The 12,470-nt window shown below is 44.4% G+C and overlaps 1 protein-coding gene across 2 annotated transcripts in view; it reads left to right on the top strand.

The window, feature by feature from the left end:
- Nucleotides 1-31: 31 nt before the first annotated feature.
- The window catches only part of SETBP1 (SET binding protein 1), a gene marked incomplete at both ends in the record, with an annotated part of 351,875 nt that continues 339,436 nt past the window's right edge, over nucleotides 32-12,470 (top strand). For both annotated transcript variants that reach the window (XM_082852708.1, XM_082852707.1), the window contains one exon: nucleotides 32-517. In XM_082852708.1, coding sequence (XP_082708834.1) covers nucleotides 32-517 — 486 coding nt within the window. The remainder of the gene's footprint in view (nucleotides 518-12,470) is intronic.

Here is a 12,470-nt window from a genome sequence, read left to right as displayed (position 1 = left end):
CCTGAGAACTCTTGGAGACTGTAGGATTGTCATGGAGTCCAGGGAAGTCTTAAGCGGTTCCCGGCAAAGGGGGAGCGAGTCGGAATTCCTGCCGGTCTCCTCAGCCAAGCCCTTGACTGCTCCTGGCTGTGCAGGGGAACCTTTGCTCTCTGCTCCGGAGACTGGGAAGGGAATCCCAGTAGGCGGAGAACGCATGGAGCCAGAGGAGGAGGATGAACTGGGCTCAGGACGGGATGTGGATTCCAACTCCAATGCAGACAGTGAGAAATGGGTGGCAGGAGATGGTCTGGAAGAACAGGAGTTTTCTATCAAGGAGGCAAACTTCACAGAGGGGAGCCTGAAGCTAAAGATTCAGACCACGAAGCGGGCTAAGAAACCCCCAAAGAATCTGGAGAACTATATATGCCCACCCGAGATCAAGATCACCATCAAGCAGTCTGGGGACCAGAAGGTGTCCCGTGCTGGGAAAAATAGCAAAGCCACAAAGGAGGAGGAAAGAAGCCACTCCAAAAAGAAGGTAGGGATCCCTGTTGACTAGGTTTTTTCTGTTTGTTTTTGCCATTTTATCCTCAAACTTTAAGGGTCTATTTGCTTATTACTTAATTATTTATAAATTACTAATCTCCTTGATGGAATACTTAGGACCTGCAGAATAAATGTCTGTGATATCTCGATATAGTATCCGATTTATTATTATGGATACTATCGACCAAAAACAAAACAAAACAAAGCAAAAAAGAAACTACTAGAATTAAAATCGTGGAAGTTCCTATTTATTGTGTAGCAGCCAATTGGCTGGGTCAGATCTGGCTAAGCTGTGACAAAATTTGAGGGTGTTTTTTGTTTTTTTTTGCTTTAATATTTGCATTTGTTCTCACAGTCGAGAGTAGGATGTTGAAAATTTTGGTCAATCAGAACAGTCAAGAACAGTTATAACCTCCTTTTGGTTTCAATCACTGCTGTAAATCTTTCTACAATAGATAAATCACTTACTTGACTGAGGAAGCCCAGTCTTTGTAGTAAATGAGGCTCTTCTAGGGCTGAGAGATCATTATCCTGGAAGCCAGTGGTGAGCTTTAGAGCTGGAGAGAGGGAAGGGGTAGGGGACTGGCATGAAGCTTTATCTAACAAACTGTAGACTTTTAAGATTGAGTGTTGAATGAACTTGGTACATGGTCATTTTCCTCATAAAAGTCAATGTGGGTGTGGAGCTCTCTAGGTGATTTAGTGATGTTCTTTGGTTGGGAATGTATGGATCTAGGTTTCATTGTATTTATTTTGTGTCACAGAGGGTTACAGAGACCTCCCTTTCTGGGAGGGGTGTGGCACTCAGCTGTGATAGCAGAGGGCTGCCCTAGTCTAGAAAGTTTTTGTTTCCAAGAATCTCTGGGTCTTGTGAACAGCTCTGAAAGGAGCCCTCTTGCTGACAGAGTTTTGCAGTTCTAGGTAGTAGATGTTAACCAGAGTCTTTGTAACTCTTTCCCCCACATCATGATTATTTGGACTCTGGACATGATGGAAGATAAAATGGTCTGTATGAATGAACCTCTCTCCTTTATAGCCCAGAGATAATCTGTAGTGTTTCTGTTGACAGTGGTTTTTGAACTTTGGGGTAGTCATTTTCAATAAAGCTGCTAAGAATCATGTTGTTTCTTTAGTGTAGGGCTTGTGCCCTTCCTTATGCTAGGCATTTTGGCAGATTTGTCGAAGTTAAAATCCAAAAACTTGGACTAGAAGAGACATTTCTGGGTGACCAACACCCCCAGTTTGCTGAGACTATCCTGGTTTTTAAACGGAAAGTCCTGCATCCAGGTTCAGTCCTGGGCAAGCCAGGGCAGTTGACCATTTTACTTTAACATTTGGACCACAAAGGAATCTTTAGAAATTGGTGTGTTTTTATGTAGCATGGAGGTAGTGCTTTCCCCTCTCCCCTCCCCATTTACAACTTTGCGATGCTTTCTGGGTTCTCTGTCATAAAACCAAGGATTATCTAGATGCACATGGAAACTTTTGAGGTTTTTGCAAGCAGATGCAAAGAAATGCAAGCAGGCTCAGAAAGTTAGCCTTTGCTTTGGAGTTGGGTCTCTTCAGCTTTGAAAATGAGTGTCTTTGTCCCTGGTCACTGAGATGGCACAAAGAGTGTTGTTGGATTTTTGTGTGGGTGACCAGTCTTGAAAACTGTGGTAACAGTTTTCCCTCCATCCCCATCACTGCCAGAGTTTGAGTAGCAGCCCACAGTTTTGGGTGTGCAAACCCAAATTCACTATCCTAGAAAGAGAGTAAGTTGTCCTGGTCAGTACTACTTTCCTAAGGCCATAAGATTGTTCCCAAATATAGGCTTCTGTCTATTGGAATGCCCCAGAATAAAACTCTGGAATTTGTGACATGGGGATGATTTCAAAGCTGAAATGTGCAATGGACCTCCACTCTCATATCTGAAATTCTCAGGCTGGTCATTCTCACCCAAAAAGTTGGATGCCCTTTTGTGCTTTATTGGAAAGAGAGAAGAAATTGCTTCTTTGAATACGTGACTTACCAAGTATGCTTTTCTAAGCCTGAGCAATTGGAGGGGGAAGAAAGGAAGGAGAAAGGCTGAAATTCAATGTACAGTGCTGTGTTATGCTGGCACTGTAATGGGAATATCTATGAAAATTTTAAATTGTTAGAAGCTTGCTTCATATTGTACTCCTTTATTCTTCCTACGTTATGCCTAGAGCTGATTCTTTCCAGAGATGAACGAATAAAGTTATCGGTACTGGGTCTTAATCATTTGATAGATGATAGGAAGTTCTCTGATCTCTATTGGGATAGAATGTGAACTTTATTACTCTTCAAGTGCCTGTTGTTTTGCAAACAAGGAGTAAGCAAAAGCTGGAGCTGAGGTGGAGAGGTGGAAACCTTGCTTACCATTTGTACGGAAAAGTTCAGTGGAATGAGCTTGCAGAATTTATTTATTTGTATGAATGGGAAGTACATGATTAGTAATTTGAGATAGGGAAAAGGATGAGGATGGCATTTTGTAAGCATCAGATCAGTGTCTCACTCTAAAATCTAGTCTTCTGGATTTTTTATTTTGAGGCAGGTTGCTCACTGAAGAAGTGTACATGGACTGGCCCTTGGGACTCAGGTCCTTTGCTAAGAGCTTGGAAAAAGGCTCTGTTGAGCTGGTGCTTGAGTAGGTGGAGATGCCTACTTGGGTATCACCTGATCATATATACTGACTTAGAGCAGGTTTGGCAAACTGTAGTCCGTGGGCAAAATCCAGCCCCCCACCTATTTTTATACAGCCCACAAGCAAAGAATGGTTGGGAAAAAATCAAAAAGAGAATAATATTTTGTAAGATGGGAAAATTACATGAAATTCAAATTTCCCTGTCCATAAATACATTTTTATTGGAATGGAGCCACATCTATTTATTTACGTTTCGGCTATGGCTGCTTTTGCACTTCGACAGCAGAGTTGAGTAGTTGTGACAGAGAGTGTATGGCCCTCAGAGCTTAAACTATCTGCTATCTAGTTCTGACCAAAAACACTTGTTGACCCGTGCCTTAGGGGAAGGACAGTGAGTTTTAGGATAACAAGGATTTTGTTTCATTTCATTTTGTTTTGAACGATTCAGCCTCCAAACTTGGAGGCTGGGGAAAAATGAGCGTTAATCATTATGTGCTTTTCTTGTTGTTTTTTTGTTTTTGTTTGTTTTACTTTTGCAGACCAATCAATTTTGTTCAAGTCATTGTTTGACAGCCTTTGGCAAAGACAGCTTATATTGGATCCCAAATGATTTGCTTTCTCATTGTTTTTTGTAAAAAGAACGTTCTGTAGGATAATTATGGCATTCCTTACATATCACAGCTAGTTTTCTGCTACTTCTATCTGTACATGTTCTACTGCTGTGGGGTGAGGAGATGTGGGGTGAGGAGATGTATGTGTGGTATGCTTAAGAGCTCTATTCCAAATTTCAAACCTAGGCCCAGTCCTCCAAACTGGAGAGTTGTTACAGATTTTCAGGTAACAGGGCCACTTCAGTAGTAGGATGTTAGGAGGGACCCATGAAAATACCACTTAATTGGCTCAAGGATGCGTGGACTCTTCTAACCAGCGGACAGATCACCTCCCTTCCATGTAAACTTAGGATGGCACTTGAGATGCTGCCTGGAAGAGGGTTTATGATGAATTGATTTATGTGAGGTGTAAGAGCAGCATTTGGTAAGAAGTGGAGGCTGAAAAGAGAGCTCAGAACATATTTTAGGGCCTCAGAATTGTCCTTTGAGCAGGTCCTGAGTTGCAGATGGATGATCCCATAAATGCACCTTGCTCTTTATCACAGCACCCATGTTGTTGCATCTTAGACTGACTCAGGTAAGTGGTATAATAACTTAAGCTTCCTCTACTTTCCTTCTAGGTCACTCAATAAAAACAATAGAGAACATGAGAATGAGTCTCTAGAAGCAAGTTCAGGTATAACATGTGAACTTAAAATGTTCCAACAATGACAGGTTTTTTTTTGTTTTTCTTTTTAACATCTTTATTGGAGTATAATTGCTTTACAATGGTGTGTTAGTTTCTGCTTTATAACAAAGTGAGTCAGCTATGCATATACATATATCCCCATATCTCCTCCTTCTTGTGTCTCCCTCCCATCCTCCCTATCCCACCCCTCTAGGTGGTCACAAAGCACCGAGCTGATCTCCCTGTGCTATGCGGCTGCTTCCCACTAGCTATCTATTTTACATTTGGTAGTGTATATATGTCCATGCCACTCTCTCACTTTGTCCCAGCTTACCCTTTCCCCTCCCCGTGTCTTCAAGCCCATTCTCTACGTCTGCGTCTTTATTCCTGTCCTGCCCCTAGGTTCTTCAGAATTATTATTATTATTATTTTTTAGATTCCATATATGCGTGTTAACATACTGTATTTTAAGAGGCTCTCAGCTGGGCAGAGTTTAGCAGCTCTCCTCTTTCTGAGGACTTTCTGTGGGTGTCAGGATACCCACCAGGTTCAACGGCATGAGAAGGAGAGGGTGTTCTGAGACAAGCACTGTACAGTGATCCAGGGTAGAAAATGTGGTGTGGTTATCTGCACCAACTGGCTTTGTGACTCTGGATCTGGAATATAACCTTGCTGAAGCCCTGGTTTCCTCATCTGCCAAATTGAGATGCTAGTTTCCACATGATATAGCCCAATGTAAGATTTTAGGAGAAAATGGGTAATTTACAGAGCACACGTCATAGTAATAGTTCCGATTTATTGAGCCATGTGGCAGACCCGCGGCTAGCTCTTTTATCTGTATTCACTTTCTCTACTAGTCCTTATTACAGTCCTGTCGGACAGATGGTATTTATTTATTTTTATTTATTTTATTTTATTTTATTTTTTTTGCATTATGCGGGACTCTCACTGTTGTGGCCTCCCCCGTTGCGGAGCACAGGCTCCGGACGCGCAGGCCCAGTGGCCATGGCTCACAGGCCTAGCCGCTCCGCGGCATGTGGGATCCTCCCGGACCGGGGCACGAACCCGTGTCCCCCGCATTGGCAGGCGGACTCAACCACTGCGCCACCAGAGAAGCCCCAGATGGTATTTATTTACAGATCAGGAAATTGAGGCTCAGTGGCTTCAGATAAGCAGGAGCAGAGTTGGCCTTTGAAGTCAGTTCTTCTAGACTGTTTGGCCAATACTGGAGTCCAGGCCTCAAGTGCCCACACGAGACAGGGCTTCTGGGAGATAAGGATCCAGCATGAGTGCATTTCTCTCCCGCTTTCCCACATTGGCGAGGATGGCAGGATCATAACCTGGCCTGCTGTCTTAAATTCCAAGTGTTTCAAAGCCTAATGAGTTAGAGTCTTATTTTTTCCTTTATTGTGCTTATGGATTGTTATTTGCTTCTATTTTGTTTCCTTAGACTTAATGTTCCCCTTCCCCCAGCTTCATCAGGAGAACCTATTTTCTCTAGCAGCAGAGACATCAACCTCATATTCCTCAGGGCCTGCGATGGTCCTGATCCATGATCAGGATTCCTTCTTAGTAACCCCATGTAGAACATCATCACATGTGTATGGAAAGACCCTGTATTCTCTTTTGAGCACTTATAACCCTCTCTTGGGAAGTCTGACAGGTCACAAATTCATGTACTGATACTTCAAATAGCACCTCCCTCATGTCAAACACACAAAATATGGGAGAGAAAAAAGGCTTTTTAGGTGATGTAGATGGGAAGCTAGCCTGGCATCAGATTGCAGAGAGTGATGAATATCAAATAAATGAATGGGTTTGTATTTAATTCTATAAGTAATGGAAGTGCTCAGCAGGCTTTGAATTGGGGAAAGGAAGGGTTGGGGGTCCAGGAAACATGATGAAAGTGATGTAGGGAAGAGAAGCATAAAAGGAGAGTCTTGGTAGTACAGTTGTCAGTAAGGAGGGCTGCACCAGGGTTCTCCATTTCCCCTGTAAACTGCTGAGATGCACGTTTCTCGCCTGACCCTCTATGGGTTATAGCAGTTTGGAGGGGCTGCAGGAGGGAGGGCATGTTGGGCAGGGGATGAAAGGTGGCTCAGATTGCTGGACCTCTGGTGCTGCACCCATCTCCATCTCCTCATTCACTCTGATGGGTGGTCCTGAGCATCCAACAGAGAGCCTTCCACCCTCCTTAGGGTTCAGGCGTCCCTCCCTCGCCATCATTTGTGCAGCCCCTTCTCTGGTCACTCCAAGGTGCATTGCTTGGCTGAGGGCTTGCCCTCTCTTCCTCAGGGTATGTGAATGTGGTGCTTTGAACTCCTGGGAGTATATGAGCTTCTTCCCCTACAACACCCTCAACCTGGCTGGGAGAGCAGGTCTGGTCAGCATTTCTTCACAAGAAGCTGAATTTCCCCTCTCGTTTAATTTATATTTTCTCTCTATAGATTTTTTATTAAAGCAGCATCATTCCTATTTATTCATCAGAGTGCCTGAAAATTTTGTTTCCTGATAGGTTTCTCTATAGTTATTTTAGAGCTAAAAACCTTTTCCATAAAGTAATTGTATCTACCGAGCAACAGGTTACATTTGACATCTGGAGTTGGTGTTCGGGAAAGAACACTGGACTTGGGGACAGGAGCCCTAGGTACCAGCTCTGCCTCTGTTATTAACAGCTTCAATAAGAATGCTTTACCTTCCTGGATCTCAGTTTTTGCATGTTAAAAAAAAAAAAAAGAAGAAAGAAAAAGAAAACAAACAGCTTTTGACCTTTGAAGCCTTATTTCTCTTCCAAAAACTGGAAACTTCAAGAGTCATTCTGTTAGATGAGGCAAGACTTTCTCTTTAAGAAAACTAGTTACTATAAACAAAATTTTTAACCTCTCTTCGGGACCCACTGTTCTGTTATCAGATTGTTTCCTTTTTGCCCCAGTGTCAAAAGGCCTAAAATCGTGGGAGCACATGTCAGAGTTGAGCTTAAAAAGTGGTGAGATTTATCAGACTTGCATTCCATGAAGATATTCTGGGAATGTTTGGTTCCCCTCTTCCCTTCTTGTGTGCTTCTTGTTTTCTTCCTGTGTTTGGGATTCTCTGGGGGTTTAAAGCATGGTGCTGGCTCTTTTCCTCTTGGTACTTAGTTTCATTTTGGACTTCAACAAGGAACATCCTTTGGTGAACTCTGTGCCCTTGAAGATAAACCTGTCAGTAAAAGCAAGAAAATTGTGTTCTCGTCTGATAGAGAGTCATTCATTCCCTGAATTGTTCAGGTAAGAAATAAGGGATCTGTTAGAAAGAGTACCTGTCCTGAGAGTGGATTTGAACTCAGATCCCCTGATTCTAGAGCAGGTTCTCTGCAGAGAACCTGCACTAGAACCTGGGCTCCCTATAACCTTAAGCAAGTTACTTAACCCCTTGAAACAGTTTCCTAACTGTGTGAAAACCAGGGTAATAGTAGCATCTCTTTGCTGGTGTCTTGTGGAGATGAAAGTGCCTGGTGCGCTTAGCACAGCACCTCACTCAGTGTGCATCACCTTTATTCCCGTTCTGCTTCTCTCTCTTCCAGGTCACCCACAGGACCCTCCTCAGTACAGTCACAGCTAGGTACACAGTGACCTGCAGTTGTGCTAGGTGCCTAGGAGGGGTGGGCTGTCTAAGAAGCCATGTGTTTCTTTAGGCTGATCCTGTTTTAATACTGCTCGTGGCTATGTTGAATTGTGTTGGCTGGGTGGCGGTGCCAGTGTCTTTATTTCTGATGCCTGCACAAGCATCTACTAATAAAGCATGCCACTAATGCTTTTTTTTCTTGGTGGTGAGAATTGGTATGGGATTTATTTAGAGATGATTCAAAGGTCTTTTATCTCTGTGGTCACTTATCTGCCAAACCAGGATTGCTGCTAAGCTCAAAGCATGACTCAAAATGAAACTTTCGAAGTAGTGTCATAAGAACGACCAAGTGGGGTTCAGCTGGTGCTTCCTTGCACCCCTGCCACGCTCCCAGCATTTGCAGAGTCACCTGCCCTTCTCCATCATCCCAATTCTACATCCTTGAAAAGTCCTCTCTTAAGGCATTTCCAGTTGACCTTCAGTTGCATTGCCTTTTTTTATTTTTAATAAAAGGCAAGAGAAATAATCCTGTTTTGCCCTTCTCTACCCCATCCTTTGGGTCTTCTGATTCCTGCAACTCTAAATGAAAAACATCCCACCTTCCAAACACTACAATGCAGGACATCCCAGGATGTCCCTCTCCTGCCTTTCTTGTTCACGAGACATGAGTCACTTTGGTCAGGAAGTCGCTGGGTCTGGTTAAGGTTTCCTAGGCAGAGAACATGGGGATGTGGCAGTGAGGTTCTCAAAGCCTGGGCCCCAGGCATTGGTTCAGGCTCCTGACTGCCTTACATACAGAAATCAAACACATGAGGCAATGAAGCCTTGTGTTATAGGGGTTTGGTTTATCCACAATAAGCTAAAAATTCGTGTTATAATTTTCACATGGCCAAGTTACTTTGGGGAAATGGTTTCAACTCGTTTGGTCCTCAGGGTGACTTGACTTGGAAGGTGGCATTAAGACTCTGCTCCCCGCATGCCCACAAGAGGAGCCAGTGGCCAGAGGGAGAGGCTGCCAGTGGGAAGGCAGAAACTCAGTAGAGCCAGGTTCCCAGGAGGTGTGCAGACAGACACAGCATGCAAACACCCACATGGACTAGCTGTTGTATGCAGTGTGTGCAGGAGTCTGAATTATGTGCTGTCTGGTGAAGCCGCAAGCCCTTGGTGCAAGCTGAGGCCGCAGTCAGAGCATGTCAGAACACGGATAGCCAGCCCAGTCCCTGCACTGAGGGCAGGTTTGGATGACATAACTTCTAGGGCTCCTTTCCACCTTCCATAGTATTCCATTGGATCTTGGCCTGTGAAGGCAGAGGGCCTCCGTCTGTACCTGGAGTGTGCCTTTGCCTGTGAAGTCCCAGGTTTGTGCTTTTTCTTGCCTGCCCCTCCCTCCTCAGACTAACTTCCCTCACCTCCCCACCAGCCTCTGACCTCACCAGGGGAAAGAGTGGAGGCCTTTATTGACTCTGAAAAATCCAAGCAGTTCCCATCTTGGTACCTGGCCCTTGAGGCCATTTGATAATCATCATTAGTATCAAATGCAGGTTGCTTCAGTGTGTTTTTCTAGACCTTGTTTATGGTGTTTTTCCCACAGTGTCTTTTTCGGCCCTCACAAGTTTCTAGCCAGTTTCACAGTTGGGGTGGGGTGGGGGAGGATTGGTGGAGATGGAGCAGAGTGGGTAGAGAATTCTTGAAGGGACAGGGACAGACAGCAGTTCTGTCCTTCAAGGTGGACCACCATGCCTTGCCAATAAGAAGTAATCATTTGCAGATATGAATGTGCCCGGGAACGTGGGCAGCCTTTCATGCCAGGCCAGTTAGTTCATTTGTTCAGTGCTGTGAATGAGAACCCATTCACAACACTAAACAAATTGGGGGTTTCAGCATTGTTCACAACAGACTGTATCTCTGGAGAACATCCTTAAAGGAGTGGATCATGGGTGTGGTTAAAGGAGATCTATTTGTAGCATACAGTGGGAATCTCCGTGATTTCTCCATCCTTGTCCTTTCAGGGGAGCAAGAGGTGGACACGGGTTTATTTGGCTGTGGGGCTCTTTCTTGCACCATCAGGTTCCTGAACTTCCCAGTCTTCCTACTGGATTACTGCCATTGAGTAAGCGGCAGGGCAGCATCATGCTGGGATATGGGTGCCGTTGGGTCATGAAGGAAGGCAAGATCAGGAGATCCAGAAAGGGTCTGAGAACCAGGAGTTAAATCTGAAACAGGCCAGAATCTGGCACCAGGTCAGGAGGCAGGCGAAGGCCAACCACAGAAGCTATGGGTCAAAAGGAAAGAATGGGCCCACAGTTGGGTCACACTTCCAGCATCATGGACTTCACTGAGAGTCAGAAGATCCTCTGAATATTTCCATTGCAGCCTCGCTCATAAACAAACAGAAGACACCTTCCAAAATCCCTCATGGACAGTTATTTGGCCGCTGCTCAATGGCCCTCAGGGAGGAGGCTCGCTGCTACCTCTTGAGGCAGCTCTGGTTTTAGTAAAGCTCTTTCTTATGTTGCACTAAAATCATTCTTTTAAAGCCTAAATATTTCCAGTTCCTGAAACTGTTCCTGGGATTCCATCGTTTCCTGATGCCAAAGCACCTTGGTTCCTATGCCAGGAATGCTACTTTGTCAGTGTCCTTCCTAAAAGGCATCAGTGGGGAGGGCTCACAGAGCAGAGGACAAAACTGGAAGGTGGTCTGGGGCTGCAGGGGACTGTGCCCTCCTCCACTCTAAGCGTAGTATCTCTATTAACAGGACCCCGGGCTCTGTCAGCTTTCTGGCAGCTTCATCATTGTCAGTGTATACTGAGCTCAAGGTCAAGGAGACTCCAATTTAATATTGCCTTCTGCTACTTTTGCTGGTCCACATCATCACATCCTACATACAGTGGACTCTGGGCCAAAATGCAGGTGTTTGCATTATCCTTCTTATCATTTCTTTGTGCATAGTTCTAGGCAGGGATCTGAGTCAAATATTAGTCAGATGGTCTAGTTAGGGTCTGTGGACTACGCAGAAGGCACAGAAATAGGGCAACTTTGAAATGTAGATGCCCTCTCACTCAGAGTTCGTCTTCTGTGCTTTCATACTGGGGCATCCCTAGATGGTTCTCCACCATCTGTGAACCTGCTTTCTCATTTACATAGTGGCCTTTTTGGATCTAACTAAAAAAGTTTTAAAAGTGTGTTATCAAAGGTAAAGTATTTTCTTCTTGGTTACGGTGTAAGCTCTCTGAGGACAGAAGTTGTGTCTTTTATTTCCTGGCCTGGATGTCAAACAAGTTCTTGTTAGCTCTGTGCCAATGAAGGTAGCTCTATGGAAAAAACTCTCTTTTCTATCAAAACAGCTTCTGCCTAGTCAGCCCTGTATATTTTGCATTGGTTTTTTAGAAACATCTGAAACTTTTCATCATGCTGCCTTTTCTGTGCTCCCATCCAGATTTACCATAGAAGAGTTGAAGCATCTAAATTCGACATGAATCTACAGAGTTGTAGGTTGTGTTCAGCATAAATGCTGTGTGGGGTATAGACAGTTCTTATTGGAAGAATTGATCTCAGAGCATTTAGGGTAAAACCCAGGACAGTACAACATACTGTCAAAATGAGTGTTTCAGATAGTGCATAGTGTGGAAAATTGGTAGCAACCATCACATCTGCGCAGTACCTTTACAAAGGGTTTGCATCGCCCAACTGTGACCTCTTTCTGGTTTGTTTTTGGGATAGTTCCATGAAGCAGCTGTTATTCCTCCCTGTTTTAAAGACTGAGGGAGGGACTTTGAGGGTTTTTAATCTGGCTTGCCCTAGGTTACAACTAATTACCAGGGGAGAGGGAATGGAGAGACTCAAACCTTCATCAGACCCTTGGTCTCTTGGTTTCTAGCAGTAGGACGCCATCGTTGAATGGTGCACTTTAGCTGGCCCTGCTGGTACCTCCTCAAGAGAGAATAGTTGAGTCCTGTGCAGCTCACCTAATTGCTCCTCCTGCATGTTCCCAGTCTAGGCTGTGGGTGAACCTGGGCATTGTAGCTTCATCCCGGAGACCTACAGCCACCTCCCCGCTGGAGAACATTCCTCATCAGGGCATGGCAGCAGTGAGACATGGTAAGAAGTGATAGCTGGCAGTACATGCAGCACAGAGCTATGGATAATAGGCTCACTGAGACTTAATCTAGAAGCTGTTTACAAAAGTATTCTTAGGTGTCCTGGTTTGGACTGAAAATGTGGGATTCAGCAAAGGACCTGTCCAAAACAAGATTCCATGAGCCCTGTCTGGCCTGAGACTTGAGGGGAGGGTGACCACTCCGTGCTGGGGGTTCTGGTTTTGAGTCCTTCTGCTTTTACCAAGTGAATCTCTGTTTTCTCATATTTAACAGGGGATTAATACTGTGTCTCTTCCTTACACATTACTTTGAAGATAAT

The sequence above is a fragment of the Leucopleurus acutus genome (genome assembly GCF_964270905.1).
Source record: "Leucopleurus acutus genome assembly, chromosome: 13".
NCBI lineage: Eukaryota > Metazoa > Chordata > Mammalia > Artiodactyla > Delphinidae > Leucopleurus > Leucopleurus acutus.
Note: the sequence above shows the minus strand (reverse complement) of the source record. Positions and strands in the feature narration are given on the sequence as shown.